Here is a 12,505-nt window from a genome sequence, read left to right as displayed (position 1 = left end):
TGACGTAGAAACTAAAGCGCTTTCATCTAAAGCTCTCAAGCACTGTACAAAGATGTGGAGGTGTCACTACGTCCATTCTACCAATAGGAAAACTGTGACTCACCCAGAGTCACACAGAAAATCAGCGGCAGACCAATCGGGGAGCAACCAGTCTCCTGATTCACTGGGCTTAGACCACTGGGCTATGAAACCTTTATTGTATTATAAAAACAGCACTATCTAATCAATCCTCTCGTCACAGAATTTAAGTGACTTGCTCAAGGCCGCGTGTCAGAGCAGAGGCTTGAGCCCATGTGCTCCTGGCTCCCAGCCTTGTGTTCAGTCCATGCCTCTCTCCAATGTTACTACTACTATGTTATTTGTCGGTCCAATTAAAAGTCTCCTATTATCTAATATACAACTTCTCATGGGTTGCTGAAGTTGCCAATCTGCCCAGGAAAGCAGAGTGCTCCCAAAATGTCAGAATGAGGTGACTCACAATGAGGTTCAGTGCAGCTGAACACCGAAGTACAATAGCCTTGCCTCAGTGTGATAAGCAGGGGGAAAGGGAGAAGCTTATGCTAAAGGGATAGTGCAGATCCACACAGAAGCAGAGGCAGCTATTTGCTGAGATGGATAATTAAACACCCATATTTAGACAAATGAATAGGTGAGAATGAAATTAAATCCTAATTATCTTTTTTGGGGGGAGAAGGTAGTTTAACCAAGCACTCTTGCCGCGTTTCTATGGCGTTACCTCCAATTAGATTTCTGAGACTAATGTACATTTCGCTTTAACGGGTTATTCATTCAATTGAAATCAAATTACTAATAATTTGCAAGCTATCAGCTACACAAGCCGTCTTTGGGCTTTACACAGACGCTAAGCCAGTTCCTGACAAATTAATAATAAAAAAAAAAAACGCAGGCAGGCAAGCAGCAGCATCCCCACCTCCTCATCCTCCCAGATCTCAGCCGTGGTGTGATCAGTTCTAAAGGGTTTAATAAAAACGGCCAGATGGGTCCCACGGCAACAGGAGGTGACTGCTTCCCCATGCTGTTTGTAACCCAGCGAGGCCGGAAAGAGGGTGAAATTAACAAACTGCCAGATCAGGTACATGAATGAGGAGTGACTGGACTGTCATATTTTGGTTTAAAAAAAAAAGAGAGCGAGAAAAAATAACCCCCAAAATTTAACAGGAAGGGCTGGAGCAACTCAAGACATCTACGGAGCGTGCTTTGGAATAAGAATGCAGCCCAAAATGAAAGCGACAGAGTTGGCAAAATAATGATGCGCAGCTGGGATACTTTTTAATTTGCACGTTGTTTCCCCCCTAATTTCTCGTTACCCCGGCGGTCCCTGCGTGCTTTCGACACCGAAGCAGTAACCCAGAAGAGGCCAGCAGCATGAGTCAGACATGCCCCTAGTGACCTGTCACTTCAGAGCGAGACCACAGCCTGATTCTACAGCTGAGCTTTTACAGTGTACAAGTCACTTTCCAACCGCTTCGTTTCCTCACGCCAGCTGCCCCGGAGCACGCTGCAGTGACCGACAGTGGGGTAGAAAAGAACAGGGAGTGCTGAACAGTGTTCAGCCAGCTCATCGCTGCTGGAGAAACAGGGCCATTCACGGGCAGCTCCCCAATTGCCCCTTTCTCAGTCCTTACAGTAGATAAATAATGCTTCCAAAGTATTCTTTTAATCCATTCAATTCTCTAGTCTAGACAAGGCCACAGAGCGAGGTAAAACCCAATAGGGATTCCCCCAAATTCTCCAGATCGGAAAGAAAATTCAACTGAGGGAATGTAGGTAGGGAAGAAGGGAGAATTCCAGAACCCAGTTTTACATACTATAGGGCTTGACCACAGCCCACTGTGGTCAATGGGAGCCTTCCCAGTAATTCCAATGGGCTTTGGATCAGATCCTATATCTCACTGTCACGTTTGCAAAAACACCACACTCGGGTGCACAGAGGAGCTCTTGCAACGCAACAGGAGATGCTGCAAATGTTAGGTTTGGGAGCAAAAACACATGCAGCTGTCACTCGTGATGCTGCTGCGTTCAGAGGGTTGGAAAGTCACAGTCAGCCCCCCGTGCCATTATCTCAGCACCCACCACTGACAAGCCAGAGCATGTGGTTGTGAGTGCCAAGTGCATCATGGGAAGTAGAGCAGCCTACTGATTAAAGAAGGGTGGGCCTGCAAATCGGGAGTCCTGGGTTTTAGTCCCTATCCTGCAGCTGACTTTCTGTGTGGCACTTCGGTTCGCCAGGCCTTGCTCTGTCTGTAAGGCTGGGGTGACAATGATGGCTACCTCTTTGACACGCTTTAGGATCCCCAGATGACAGGTATTACCTAAATAAAAAACATCAGCGTCCCTATGACAAAACTGGGGCACTGCAGGGCGAGGGGTGCTGCAGCAAGGGTGGAGATCCAAGAACCCGCTGTGGGATGCATAAAGGCACTTGCAGGCCTGGATTTCATTTAATTTGATCTCACTTTTCCCCTTGTCCCAGCTTGGTTCCGATGTCTTGCTCAGGAAGAGATTTCTCACTGTTTATCATTTTTTATCCTACGGTATCACTGTGGAATAAGGAGCCATTTCCCCTCTCTCTTAAATATAAGTCCTCATTAGGTCAACTGCAGCTTCCTGGCACTCTGGACCAAATCCAGCATTTGCTTCCCAGATGGATCTTTTATTTATTGATTGATTGGAGTGACTGTTATTAAGCAGCAGGCAGACGTGGCAAAGGAGGACATGCAGGGAGGAAATATCAGGCAGAAAGAGAAAGGAGGAGCAGAGTAAACAAACGCTGCGAGCGCCATGTTACACCACCAGCACGAGATGGGACCCCCACCCCCAATCCCCTCACCAACTGGTACCATTTGTCACAAGGGTTAGGACAAGGGCTGCAGAATCCAATCCAACCGACTGGCTCATTAGGGGAGCCACAATGCTCCGCCCCATTCCTAGCTCCCTTCGGCTACAAGTTGGCAACAGAACCTGCTCTAAAGACGAGCCAGCTCAGCCCATTTCCCATGGGAGCAGAGCCAGATCTCCGGCACCGTCTGCTAGATGAGGCGTGGAGGCTGGGTGTTTCGAGTCAGGCCATGACACTGGACCAGTGACAGGCCCACTGACTAGGCTCTGTCAGAAGGGAGAGGGCATTGCTACATAGCCACTATCAGGCGGCATCACAGGGGAGGAAGAGGAGAGCTGAGTCTCAGACAAGGCCCATTGTCCTGAGAAGCCTTTGCCTCGCACCCGACGGCTGTATCACACGCAGGTGCCTGCGACAGATATAATAGGGGGCCTTCAGTTTGAACTTCAATCAATTAGAGAGTCAAAGAGCAGCCGCCTTATGGGATGTCAGAAATAGCTTTCCACTTAGAGAGGGAGGCACCGAAAGGGCTGACAGCAGCTAACCATTAAGGCTTAGTGGAGGTCGGCGATCCTGCTATTAGAAAATGGAAGCAGAGTGAGAACAGTGCCATGAGCTGGTTTTCTGGGCCGGGGAGGGAGAAGAATGAGTTTGCAGTTAAGCGCCAGCGCACAGAGACACGTGCGGCAGGACCGAGAACAGAGCTGTGCAAACTACAGCTGAGTAGAGAGAGAAGGCTGCAAAACCTATGCCCCACTCCTTCTTGAATCAGTGTCTCCATTTCCAACGCTGCCCCTATTCGAAAGCCATTAGCTTAATGTCAGGAAAACAAAGTAAAAATACCTGGGCATCTTAGGGATGGAGCCATCATTACCCCAGCCAGAGGATAATGCTCAGAGAGGGTCTTCAATAAGGGGAAAGCAGGAGGGCTCCAGGGACTTCCTGGAGGCACAGACATCAGTCTTCATTAGAGCCACGGTCACTGGCCCGTCTCCCTTTTTTGCACTCCTATTCCTCTTAAAACCAGCTGTGATTTCAGAACAATGTTTGGCAAGGGATCAGGCCCGCCACATGCGCTCATTATGCAATCTGCTACTGCGTTTGCTGCTCTCACTCCTTTTTCAACGAGAATTTCATTGGCATTTTTAACCGGGCACAGCGATTTGAGCCTATCCTCGTGTTACCCAGGCCAAACTACATATTTACAGGTAGCCCGTAATGGTTCCTTTGGAGCATTTGCAGCTGGTCAGGTCAAAAACTTTTACCGTTTTTAACAGGTGCTTAAGTATTATTGCCTCTTATTATTAGCCATGCCATTATGGCCTGTTGGAGAATTATCCGCATATGTATTTCTACGAGCAGTTACACAGCCCATCATCTCAAAGCTCAGGGGCTTTCATTAGATTTCTTTCCCTTCCATCTTAAGAGAACAGCCACCATCTAAAAGTAGTAGTAAAATTCTCTCACATTCGTGTGCTCAGCTGCCTGGTTTAAACCAAATAGGAGCTGAGGCTTGGTTTACATTTAAAACGTACCCTGGCATGGCTAGGATGGGCAAAAGTCTGAAAAATCCACCCCCCCTAGCCAGCGCAGCTAAGCTGACAGAAACGTGCTTTTGTCCACCTGGCTAATGTCGTTCAGTGAAGTGGTATTTCTAAACCGGCAGCACGCTGCACGTCCATCGGCGTACGCTGTGTGTCTACGTCGGCGTAGTTATGCAGACACAGGCTCTGTCGTGTAGACACTGAGAAACCTCCAGTTAATCCTTCAGATGCTTTATAGTTCCTATAATCCAGCATCTATGTCAGTATTACTGCTCCTGTTTGAAGGGCCTGTGATAGCTATACACAATGGTGTGGCGAAAAGGCAGTGTCAGCCCTAATTCTAAACTCCCAGGCTTTTGTTGGTTAAAGCCAGTCTCTCTTACTGTTATAGGTTCAGATTCTCCAAGATGTCTAAGGGAGTTAGGCGCCACACTCCCATTGAATCTCAGTTGAATCTGGTGCCCAACCTCCCTTAGCTTCCTTTGAAAAACCACGGTGATATTGTTTTAGTGTGCATCTGCGACAGACCAGCGTGAGAGAAGGGACCTGTGTGGAGAGGTTTTAGCTCACGTGCTAAGAAGGGGGCAGCTTAGTCAACAATTCATCAGAAATGGAAAAGGCTTCATATTGCCAAAGTCCCAGTTTAGCCCTGGCCTACTCAGCGTTTGTACCTGTGTAACTATTTCAGTTAGGGGTGTGTTCTATTACCGAAATAATTATACTGGGGGAACCCCTTGTGTGGATACAGTTATGCCTGTATAAACGTGCCTTAAACTGGTATAGCATATTTCTTTTCTTGTATGGGAGCAGGCTAGCTACCCTAGTAGAAAGCCTACTGATATAACTGCATCCACACTAGATGAGATGTACTGCTTTCACTAAACTGCGACAGTTAAGGCAGTACAACTTGTGTGTGTGGAGAAGTCCTTAGAAGAGCGAGGCTTTCTGCAACCAAAGGCCTGAATGCATTGCTCCCTGGCGCTTGGGTGGCTGCTGCTGGAGAGTTTATAGTCAGAGTGTCAAGCATTACAGGAGGGGTTCCCAACCTTTTTCTTTCTGAGGCCCCAGCAACATGCTGTAAAAACCTCCAAGTGCCTGTGCCACCTATGCCACAACTGTTTTTCTGCATATAAAAGCCAGGGCCACCGTTAGGGGGCAGCAAGCAACGGAGTTGTCTGGGGTCCCATCCCACAGGGGCCCCCGCAAAGCTAAGTTGCTCAGGCTTCATCTTCAGCCCCAAGTGGCGGGGCTCTGGGCTTCAGCTTTCTGCCCTGGGCCCCAGTAAGTCGAATGCCGGCCCTGCTTGGCAGCCTCCGTGAACCCTGCTCGCAGCCCCCCAGGGGGCCCCGGACCCCTGGTTGAGAACCAGGGCGTTACAGTATCAATCCCAGCACAGGAAGCTGGCTGGGAGAGAGAGGACTTGAAACCTTCCCTTTCCCAGATGCAGGGCATGCTCACAGAATGCGAATGTAAAATGTGCTCAAGTGGGGCTCACGATGTCGTGCTAAAAGATGCATCAACCCACCTGTCCCCACAGGTCACGTGGATCTCTGTACAGGGACCCAGGCTCACGTCAGTTACAAGGTTTGGTTTACTTAACTTCGTTATATGCGCCAAAAGCAACTGCTGAGCATCTCTGACTCCTTCCAACACCTCCTTCCGGAGGTGTTCCGTAATATGTAGGATCAGGACCTAACAACACGCTTGCGGGCAGAGACATGACCTCACTGGCCACTTTATTAAACAATCTGCAAAAAGATACCTTCTTCCTCAACTAGGTAAAGGGCCTGCAGACAAGATTGCAATTCACCATCATTACAAACTACTGTTTGCAGAATTAATAACGGAATATTTGTATTGGATAGCATACCTTTCTTCCAGGGCCTCCCAGCACTTTCCAAACATTCAATAATCTTTGCAATAGTACTCCAGCAAGATTGATTTATATTATTAAACCCATTTTACAGAAAAAGGGTAGGGGCTACTTTCTTACTGTTACAGCCAGAGGGGTGTAGAGATGCAGTGGCCAAGCAACAGTGGCTACATATACTCTCCCTATGCAGCACAGATGACTTCAAAAAGTGCTCAGTAACCACACCTACTACCCCTTTAAGAAGTTGCAGCATCCACTCCCCTCAGTAGCAACCTCAAGCACTAGCAGGCACACATGGGTTGGGATGGCAGGACCCTCAGCCATCCCCCTAATCTGACCAGCCATATCCCTTCTGCAGTGCACAGAGCTGACAGCTGCACTAGCCGATCCTCCTCCATCATGCAGTCCGAAAGCACCAGAATCCAGACACCCTGCTCTTAAAGTGCACCCACAAGGAGACCCAAAGTGGATGGATTGCCTAGTGTCACCTCGTGTGCCAGTGGCAAAGGCTGGACCAGAACTCAGGAGATTGAGCTCACAGACCCCTGTTCTGCTCACTAAGCCCCATTCTCTTTTCGTTAACCATGGCAAACCTTCCTGACACTGGCACACATTCCCTCACGTTGATATTGGGGGCGGAAGGAGACATTTCATAAAAGTGAAATCAGAAACAAAAGTATTCAAAACGACAGAGAGAGAGAGAGAGAGAGAGAGAGAGAGAGAAACACACTGAGACTGGCTTTGTTCTGACATCACTCCCTTGCGACCACTGTTTAGCCTATTTCTTCCTCTCCCCTGGAGGCAACGACACCTCTGCCCAATCCGTCACCACTACGGGAGGCTGCAACAGGTGAATTAAAACAGAAAGCAGATGGGGCATCATCTCTGCCTGGCCCCAGCTGTCATGTCTGTTACACATCTAGCTTTTATGATGATGATGTTGGCCTCTCTGGAACCAGGTTGACCACGCCCTCCTCCCTCTCCGCTGTGCTGCTAATGGCAAGAGAGAGAGCACAGCAAGTGCATGTACACTGCAGAAGAGCCGTGCCGAGAAGGGATCCAACTACTTTCTACTCACCGTTCTCCCCAGAGCCAGCCCTAAGCAATAGCACATGCTACCCCTCTGACTCACAGCTCCACCTGTAGAGCTCTGTGCAGCTCAAAGGCTTGTGTCTTTCACAGAAGCTGGTCCAATAACAGATATGACCTCACCCACCTTGTGTCTCTAAAATCCTGGGACCAACACGGCTATAACAATGCTGCAAGCTCCATCTTTGGGCATTCAAGGCCATGGGGTAGGAGTGGATGTAATGTGCGCTTTAAAGGTGTAAGAGCTGGAGCATTAGGAGATTTCTGAAGGTGGAGGTGTGGGCAGCAGGGGCCTCCTGGTGCGCTATCGAAAATGCATTCTCTCTCTCTGATTATTACTCCATCTACCACTGCGGTGCCTGGGCACGTTGGAGCAGCCTCTGCCATTCTAGCCCTTCATCAAGACATACATGAGAATAGCTCTGGGCCAGGACAGACAGCATAAGGTGTCTCTGTCTCTATACTGGCACATCCACATAGCAGCCAGACCAACTTTACCAAGCTCTCCTTCGCCTCCATGCTTTACTCCTCCACCACCTTCCAAAGGTCCCACATTCCAACAGATTCCCTGGCAAACTCTGCGTTTGCAATGAATGAGGCTCCATATTCCCTGCAGCCATTTTTTGCTCGCCACTAGGAATCTCCAAGGCCCGGGCTTCAGGACAAACTTGAACACCACCGTCTGTGACATCACGCTACACCCCTGATCCTAGGCAACACCCCTGCTAGCACAAATGGAGCCCAGACTGGGCCCCTAGAGGGTACCAGAGACGGCAATTACTCTGGAAGGCTCCAGAGAGGTGCTGAGCGTAAGCAGGTCCGGCTACAATGCTCAGCAACTCTCAGAACGAAGCCCTGTCTTAGCAAGAACTGTAGGCACAGAGGGCCTCTGAGCCAACTCCCACTGGAAAGAGGATTGGGCTGGTCTGAAAGCGAAAAAGGAAATGCAATATCCCCACACAGCCCTTTCACAACAGCAGCAAAGTGAGGTCAAAAATGCCTCTATGGAGTAAACAGGATTCAAACTAACTGGGAAGCATCAGCCCCTCCTCCTAAGAATTCAAAGCAAGATTTAGACTGAGACCTTCCAATAAACTGATCAAAAAAGTGGAAGGAGGGGCAGTGAAATGGTGAGCAGAAGGACCAGGAGCTAATGACAATTAAGGAATATTTTTTTCTGCATTTCCTAATAAACAAGGCCAAGCAATTACTGTAATTAAAGATTTAAGATAAAAGCACTTTATATTTTGGGGGCCCTGAATATCAATTAAATATTTATTATGTTATTCTCCCTCCTAATGAGAAAGCCTAGCATTGTAATTTTTGCAGAATTAAAAGCATAATTAAAGGAGGGTGGGGGTAGGAAATTATGGTAGCTTCTTGGGACTGTTTAGCCAGGTTCGTGTGTGTGCACATGTGGGAGAGAGAGCGCGAGATGCACCTGCCCCTCTGCCCCTTTTTCCAACTAATAACCCTTGGCCAGCACTGTTGACCAACTACCATGATGGGCGAGGAGCTCTTGGTTATAGACGGGCTTCACCCGAGGGGCCAGGCTACTTTTTCGACTCCCTTATTCCTGAGATCGCAGTTGTTACACACGGCGGCTTCTGCTTGGAGGAAAGGGGAAATGGCTTATCTGCTCAGGAGCAAGAACGCATAAAACACAAAAAAGCAATTACATGCCTTCAGTTTCCACTCCTCTGTTTTTATAGAGCTTGTCTGGGAATCTGAGCAATTTTATGCATTAGAGAGAGATGATGATCAAAATGAGTAGCAATGACATGCATGGGGGGGCCGAGATGCAGCCGCTCTGGATATTTATTTTCCTGTAGTTATAGATCCTATAAACAACATATTTCTCTGGAGGGATGCAAGAACCCAAAGTTCTGCAGCTGAATACCAGGAGTGACGCGGCTTTTCACTAGAGCCAAACTTAGGGGACACCTAGGTGTGACTTAAGATTTTCAATTCCCTTTTCAGTTCTGCATCAGTTTTAGGTAGGAGGAGCACACACAGTACAGAGAGATGTTCAAAACACACACACACACACTCTCTCTCTCTCTCTCTTTCCTGACGTTTTACTGACTATTTTCAATCCACAGCTCTTTCAACACATCTACTTTAATACTTACCATCGCATTCTTCAGGCCAAGCCTGGGATTTTGTCTTTCGCAATTTGACATTTCCAATTAGGAGCATAAACGCCACCCTCCCCCGCCTGCCACCGTTCTGTTTACCAACAGCCCAAAGTTTGTAAAGGTTCTAGATCACTGAGGTCACGTTAGGACAAACTGGACCGTAGGGCCAGATCGTCAGCTGGCATAAACCCATGAAGCTTCGGCATCCTTATACCAGCTGAGGATCTGGCGCCGAGACTTTTGCCCCGTTCTACCATCTGTGATTGAAAAGGCCCCATGAGCACAGTCACAGAACACTGGACGGAGGGTCAAATGAGATTATCGTCTAATGGGCGAGTGCCACTAGTACCGAGGTAAATTCCATAGTACGTCTATTGAAGGCTCCATAGACACCCAACCTCTCCAAACAGGAGTGAGTGGGTCACAGTAAGGAACACAGAGCAGGAAGCCCCCTTCCATTCATTGCGATAATGAATATATATCTGCTACAGCTACACTTCCGTTTCTAATTCAGCAGATGACGCCAACAGGCGTCCTTTGAACTTGAGCTTCCCGTGCCAGCTCTGGCACAGTCCCATGACCCGCCGTCAAGTGCTCTCCATCTCTGGGCTCGCAGTGCCAGCATCCCACAGCTGGAAAGTACCTTCTTTTCATGATACTGATATGCAGATCCTCCTCCTGCTTCACTTCGGGGTGTTGACCATTGGCCTTGTCACTCTCCTCGCTGTCGTCGCTATGTGAGAAAATGGAGGTCAGCTCTTTCTTTGGGAGCCTGGTGGGAGGCAGAGGGATCGTTCTCTTCTCGGCCAGGCGACCCCGGTTCTGGCGAGCGGAAGGAATTGGCACAAAAGTCGGGGAGGGGGAAGAGAAGGAGAATTTGATTAGGCAACTCAGGACCAAAAAGCTCGCCTCAAAATTGCTATGTTGTGAGAGTCAGTGCCCAGTGAACACAGGTGTGAAGGTTCGAATACAGGTGACTTTCAAGGGGGTTCTCATGACTGTCACACTCAGCATAAACTTGCTGCAGTTCTAACAGGCAGACGCTTCACATCCCCATTTCCTACGCTCTTCCTGCTGGGCTAGGTCAACAGGAGGGGAAGACAACAGCAGAGGTAGGGCCCAGCCCCCCTCTCTCTGAGAGATTTCCTACTAACTATATAGGATACATTTTATGCATAACAGGGGAGACTCCCTTCCCCCCCGAGCACCAAGGCTATGCTCCAGTTAAGTCCCACTTCAGCCCTATTTTGACTGAAGTGGTGCATAAGGGGAGGGTGGGGAACCACCCGAGACACACACAACCTCTTGCAGGTTTTCGACACTGGGGTGGAATTTCCCCCAGCCAGAATACCTATAGGTCTGACCCACACCCCAAACTCCCTGTGACTCTAATAGAAATTCCCCGCACCGTGGGATGGCAAGCTCCGTCCCTCCATAACAGCAAACAGTCTGTACTACTGCAAACGTAAAGCTATCACCACAGGGGGGTTCATTGTCCTTTTCACACTCCCAGCTAAACTGGGTGGATTTTAACAGAGGAAGGAGCTTATACAAACTCTTCCCAGACAATCCTGCCAAAGTACGTCAATTACCACGCAACTCTTGAGAAAGCCAAAGTACAAACAAACAGTCTGAAAGCTCTTGGGGCAGCTTTTTGTTGTACACATGTACAGCACCTGGCACAATGGGGCGCTGATCCCAATAATAACCGTATATCTCATTTATGATTGGGGTAGCGTAACCCAGTGGCTCTCCACCTGTCCAGACTACTGTACCCCGTTCAGGAGTCTGATTTGTCTTGCGTACCCCCAAGTTTCACCTCACTTAAAAGCCACGTGCTTACAAAATCAGACCTAAAAATACAAGTGTCACAGCACACTGTTACTGAAAAATTGGCCCCTTTCTCATTTTTTCCATATAATTATAAAATAAATCAATTAGAACATAAATATTGTATTTACATTTCAGTGTATAGTAGTATATACAACAATATAAACAAGTCATTGTACGAAATTTTAGTTTGTACTGACTTCACTGGTGCCTTTTATGTAGCCTGTTGTAAAACTAGGCAAATATCTAGATGAGTTGATGTCCCCCCTGGAAGACCTCTGTGTAGCCCCAGGGGTACACGTACCCTTGGCTGAGAACCACTGGTGTAACCCACCGGTGAGTGTGCGCCACAGGTCCCCCACTCTGTGCCTGAGCCACAGAGGATGAGAGTTTGTTATCGGCCCAGTTAGGGAATCTTGGCTTTTTAGCTCAAGCTGTAGAAGCTCATGTAGAAGCACATTGGTTCACTCCCAGGTCCGTCAGGCAAGATGGCAACCATCATATTCGCACGCCCGGTGTGAAAGCGGTTTAGGAGACCCGAGACAGACCGATACAAAGCTAAGGTCCTTGCCCTCTAGAACTTAAAATCTAACGAGACATCAACATAAACACGTGATTGGAAAGGGAATCATGAAAGCGGTGAAGTGAAGCAGGAGTCCTGTGACCCTACAATTTGTGCATGCATCTTCTTCGGTGGGAAAGGCAAGGCCTTGCGGCCCTCTTAACAGGAGCGTGCTTTCAGGAGGGACTTGCAGAGAGCAGAAGATGAAGTGTGTCAGGCCAGGTCAGATAAATGCAGAGCGACATTTAACCTCACAGAGGTTCGCAGAGGCTGCAGCTCGGACCTTCCAAATAATCCTGACAAATGAAATGCTTTGGAAAAGCAGGGGAGAGCTACTAGATAGCTGAATAAACCTCAGTGCAAGTCTTTTTTTTTTAACTAAATACATTTCAAACTTTTCCAAGAATGCCAAATGAAAACGTCTCGTCCATGTCTTTCCAGTTGTGTTAATTAAGGGGAGCCCTGATCATTGCAATAATTAGGTACGGCTACCTAAAGGTGTAACCCAAAGGAGGCCTGTTAGCCTTCCCATTCTAGTGCATTTCAGAGCCAAAGAGCAGCTGCTGTGACCAGCAAACATCAGGGGACAGAGAAGCAATGGGTCAAACT

The 12,505-nt window shown here is 48.3% G+C and overlaps 1 protein-coding gene across 8 annotated transcripts in view; it reads right to left on the bottom strand.

Annotated features, from left to right (window-relative positions):
- The window catches only part of SAMD11 (sterile alpha motif domain containing 11), a 179,538-nt gene that overhangs the window by 109,282 nt on the left and 57,751 nt on the right, over positions 1 to 12,505 (bottom strand). For 7 of the 8 annotated variants that reach the window (XM_054009060.1, XM_054009052.1, XM_054009053.1 and 4 more), the window contains exon 3: positions 10,148 to 10,326. The exons of the other annotated variant lie outside the window; for it this stretch is intronic. In XM_054009060.1, the coding sequence (XP_053865035.1) occupies positions 10,148 to 10,326 (179 nt within the window). The remainder of the gene's footprint in view (positions 1 to 10,147; positions 10,327 to 12,505) is intronic. 8 annotated transcript variants of the gene reach the window in all.

This window comes from Malaclemys terrapin, chromosome 19, assembly GCF_027887155.1.
Source record: "Malaclemys terrapin pileata isolate rMalTer1 chromosome 19, rMalTer1.hap1, whole genome shotgun sequence".
NCBI classification, from domain to species: domain Eukaryota; kingdom Metazoa; phylum Chordata; order Testudines; family Emydidae; genus Malaclemys; species Malaclemys terrapin.
The sequence above is the reverse complement of the archived record's forward strand: the minus strand, read 5'-3'. Positions and strand labels throughout refer to the sequence as shown.